Here is a 4,317-nt window from a genome sequence, read left to right as displayed (position 1 = left end):
GTAAGCCCCTGGGCACCTCCCAACTCAGTGTCACGAATATCACTGTTATTATTTATTTATATTGTTGTAGCACCTAGGAACCCCAGACGTGGCATTGTGCTAGGGGCTGCACAAACACAGACACGTCCCTGCCCCCAGAGAGCTTCCGATCTCCGCATAAGACGAGATCACAGATGGGTACAGACAGGGGAGTACAAGGCATCAGCGAGACAGTGCGGTCGGCGTGGCAGGCCGTGGCCTCAGCACACCAGCGGCATAGCTGTGGTCAATGTAACATCAGGCCTGTGCCGTTCGCTCCCCTCTTCTGGAGCTTGTGGAAGGTGTTCGAGCCAGTCCCACGCCTGCTCCTGGATGGGCCCCACTCTGCAGCTCAATGCCGTGCCATTGACCATTGCTCTGTGCGGGGCCTCCTAACCGAGCCAGGCTGAGCTCAGGGAGTGTCGAGGGATGCAGGGGGCTTGGATGTGGAGCTGCTGCTCAACGGCTGGGGCTCCCCAGACTCCTCTCAGTTCAAACTCTCTCTGTTTTCTCCCTGCAGGATCCCCCTCCATGCCTCAAGATGCTGTGCCTGGACCGCCGGGCTCTCTTCTTTCCTACCCTCCTCTCCCTCCTTTTCGCTCCCTCCTCTGGATTTTTTGGCTGGCTGAGGCAGGGAGCAGCTCCAGAAAGAGATCCCGTCCCCCCGACACCAGCGCCAGACTTGAGGAGTCTCCCTAATGCTCCCTTTGAGATGACGACGGGGGATGAGCGATTCCTGGCTGAGGCCAGGCACCTGGATCTGTCTCCACTGGACTCTTGTCACCACAAGGTGTCACTTATCTCTTTGTTGCAGGAGGGCACTAAATGGGCTGGGGCTGTACAGACAGGGAGGAGGGAATGGTCCGTGCCCCAAAGCACTTGCCATCCAAGGTCCAGATCCTGCAAGCACTTCTGCATGCGCTTCCCTGTGTGCAGGAGCCGTGCATTGCACTCAATGGGATTGTTCCCTGTGCACGGATGTGTCATGTTTGCATAATCAGGCCCTAAACAGAGCCGCAGTGAAAGGGAGTGTGGGAGGGGGACAACAACCAAGCAACGGTGCTCAGGCTGCTGGTGTCACTGTTCCATGTGGCCACAAATTGCCCTGTGTCCGTATGAGCTCTCCTCATCTGCCCTGCCCCTCGTTAGCTGGCTCGTTTCCTGTGAAGGGGGGTCTTGTGGGGGAGCCTTGAAGGTGAAGAGGGTCACCCTGTTTGTCCGCTTTGTCACCCAACCTCTCCAGATGTTCTTCCAGCCCACCCCCTACCCCCGGAACGCTCCCCAAGCCTGGAGCGGGTCCACGCAGCCTCTGCATGTTCACATCCCTCCTCCCCGCCAGGAGGCCTGAGGGAAACGAGCCACATTTATTTGTATATTAAGACGATGCCGTCTTCCTCCCCCTGCTGTGCAGCTGTTCCCGGGCAGAGCCCTTGCTGATGGCCTGGGGGTGCCAGCGGGGCACACGGTGCGGGCTCCTCGGTCAATCTGCTTCTCTGAAGGCTTTTAGGCTCTTCCGCATTTGCAGAGCAGCTAAAGTGGGTAGGGGCAGCCGGCCTGGCGGGAGGGGAAACAGCTGCTCTCAGACGGGGAGAGGAGCCGCCCACTGGGGTGGGAAGGAGGGGACTGAGCAGGGAAGAGGCATTGGGGTAACATCTCCAGGGGAGCAGAGGCAGAAGGTCACCAGCTGGCTTGACTGCGCTTTCACAGGGAGGGGCTGTGTGAGGAGGGGCTCCCCTTGTGTTGTGGGGTGTCTAGCATGCTTCTGGGTGCTGCCGAACTAATCAAGGGGTATGGAGGATAGTGGGGGGGGGGCGCGAACCCCAGGAACTGAGCTCTCCTCATTGAGTCACTGCCCAGCATTAATGATTCTCCTATCGTGGGGCAGCGGGTGAGGATTTAAAATGCAAGTCTAGGGGCAGAGGCCACATGTGGCCTGCAGATGAGGAGTTACCTTCTCTTGCACCTGGGAGGGGTCGGGGGGAGTGGGAGGCTCCAGCTTGCTGAAACCACAAGCTCTAACGAGCGCCTTCCCCTCTGCGTTGCTGCTGGCAGGTTATTGCCCAGATCCACTCCTCCTGTACGGACCTGACGGAAGAGGAACTGGCCAAGCTGGGGGTGTCCCTGTTTAACTGCCAAGCGAGCGTGGAAGGGCGCAGGACCTATCCCTGCACTGCAGACATGGTAAGACAGCGAGGGGCGGCTCTGAATTCATACCCTCCCATGCTGGCTGGGGAGAGGGCTGCAGCCGGTGCAAGCGCCCTGAGATTCTCCTCACGCGGGCCTGGGGAGTGAAGGAAGCCATGGAGCAGGGACTCCTGGGCAAGGCGACCGTGTCGCACCAGAGTGGCCCCGCCAGGAGTGGGACTCGCATCACCCTAGGCCTGCGAACAGACATCGCGTGGTGGGAACAACCTTCAGCCATCCCTCACCTTAGCCAAGTTTCCCTGGGGATGAAAGGAGAGGCCTCCATATCCTCTTGCTGACGTCTTTCGCCCCGCAGCCACCCTTCTCCCCCATCCATCTTCTTCCCTCCCCCCACAAACATCTTCTCCCCCTGCACAGATGGAGCTATTGAAATGGGCTGGGGGTGCTGATCCCCCGGGATGGCTGCACGGCTAGCTTGGTTCATGTTCCCGACTGGCTCGTTGCACGTAGCCGGGATATCGGGACAGCGAGGCCAAGAGCATTTCAATGATAGAACCTCTTGGGTGTGAGAGATGAAGACCCGTTAGGTGGACTGGTCCATCTCGCACCCAGTGCAGGACTGGTTCCTATGATTGATCTTGGAGCATTTTGTGCCATCAGCCTCTTCAGTGTCCCAAAATGGTCTCCTGCCAGTTGCCTTGGGTTCCACAGCCCTGGAGAGTTCGCGACGCAGCATCACCCTATGTGTTCCCCCTCCTTATCTCATCCCGTCCTCCGTCTCACACGTGGGTATTGCCCTGTGTAATTCCTCTCCCTCTGTGGTGCTCACCTTTCAAATGTGAGGCGCATCGTCTGCCTAGCTCACTATCAGTTAGCTACGTAGCCCTGCATACTTATTTATTCCAGCCTTTCCCTCCAGCCCTTGATCACGTCTGTTGCTTTTTTCCCCAACTCCCTCCAGTGTCAGTCTCTTTCAGTCCCATGGTGTCCAGGACCGAGCACAAAATCCCAGGTGCGCCCACGCCAGCGCTGTGTCAATCCATTTGTGATAAGCAGCTCCTGCATAGCACTGTTCAGCTGTAGGGTTCTAAGTGTTCTGCAAAGGTGAGTCAGTGCAACTCGCTCTCTTTTTTAAAAAGGGGAAATTGAGGCACGCAGGGATGTGACTTGCGTACAGTGGTGAAGCCAAGAATAGACCTCGGGTCTCCTGATTCCCAGTCCGATGCCTTGTATAGTGGGCCATGCTGCCTAAGATCTAGCATCTGTCTGCCCTTGAGATCTGCCCATGGTAGGGTACTTTGGTCTAACACGGTAGTGCTTCAGCTGGGTGAGAATAGGTCGGTCTTGCTTGTGAGGATAATTCACCCAGCTTGGTCCTATGTTTGAGTCCTAAACTGTCCATAGCTGTGGAGGCTATTATCTTGTGGGGACCCAGGACAGCTTTGCCGTATCACGACCTGCTTCTCATATTGTAGTTTCCTAGATTAAAGCCAAAAGGGACCATTCGCTCATCCAGCCTGACTTTCTGCATGTCACAGCATGTCGAACTACACCCACTTACGCTTGTATCGAGGCCAGCAGCATGGGTGTGGCTAAAGCATCTCTTCCACAAAGGTAGCCGGTCAGGATCCGAAGACACCAAGAGATGGAGGATCCGCCACATCTCTGGGGAGCTTGTTCCCGATAGTTAATCACCCTCACCGTTAAAAATGGGTCTTCTTTCCAACTGGACTTGGTCTGGCTTCAGCTCCCAGCCTTCCGTTCTTGTTCTGCCTTTCTCTGCTGGATTATAAAACCCTGTGAAGTTACTGATGCGCCATGATCAGGTCACCTCTTGCTTTCTCTGGAGTACTGCCATGCAGTTCCTGGGCTAGAAGGGATGAGGGGCATTGGGAAGGGACCTCTCCTGTGGCTTTATTGAACCTAGTCCTGCTTGGCTGTCTTTCTAACCAGCCCCTCGCGGAATGCACCGCCGACATGGACCCCGACACCTGGAACGCCTACCACATCGTCAGCAACCGGGCCCGCGCCGTCTGCTACTCCACCCGCCAGATGCAGTTCAAGCGCCGGACGGAGCACACGGTCAACACCCTGGTCTCCGCCGCCGTGAGTCAGCTGGAGGCCATGAGGCTTCTGAAGGTGGGTCGTGGCGGG

The 4,317-nt window shown here is 57.1% G+C and overlaps 1 protein-coding gene across 1 annotated transcript; it reads left to right on the top strand.

Annotated features, from left to right (window-relative positions):
- Positions 1-580: 580 nt before the first annotated feature.
- Positions 581-4,302, top strand: LOC112124872 (protein brambleberry-like; the record flags this gene model as incomplete). Its single annotated transcript, XM_024223336.2, has 3 exons — positions 581-808; positions 2,071-2,199; positions 4,117-4,302. Coding segments are annotated over exons 1-3 (393 nt in total), but the record flags the coding sequence as incomplete, so codon positions are not given.
- Positions 4,303-4,317: the final 15 nt, after the last annotated feature.

The sequence above is a fragment of the Terrapene carolina genome, unplaced genomic scaffold (genome assembly GCF_002925995.2).
Source record: "Terrapene carolina triunguis isolate 2854851 unplaced genomic scaffold, T_m_triunguis-2.0 Scaffold16697, whole genome shotgun sequence".
Classification (NCBI taxonomy): Eukaryota; Metazoa; Chordata; order Testudines; family Emydidae; genus Terrapene; species Terrapene triunguis.
This window is presented reverse-complemented; position numbering and strand designations above follow the sequence as displayed.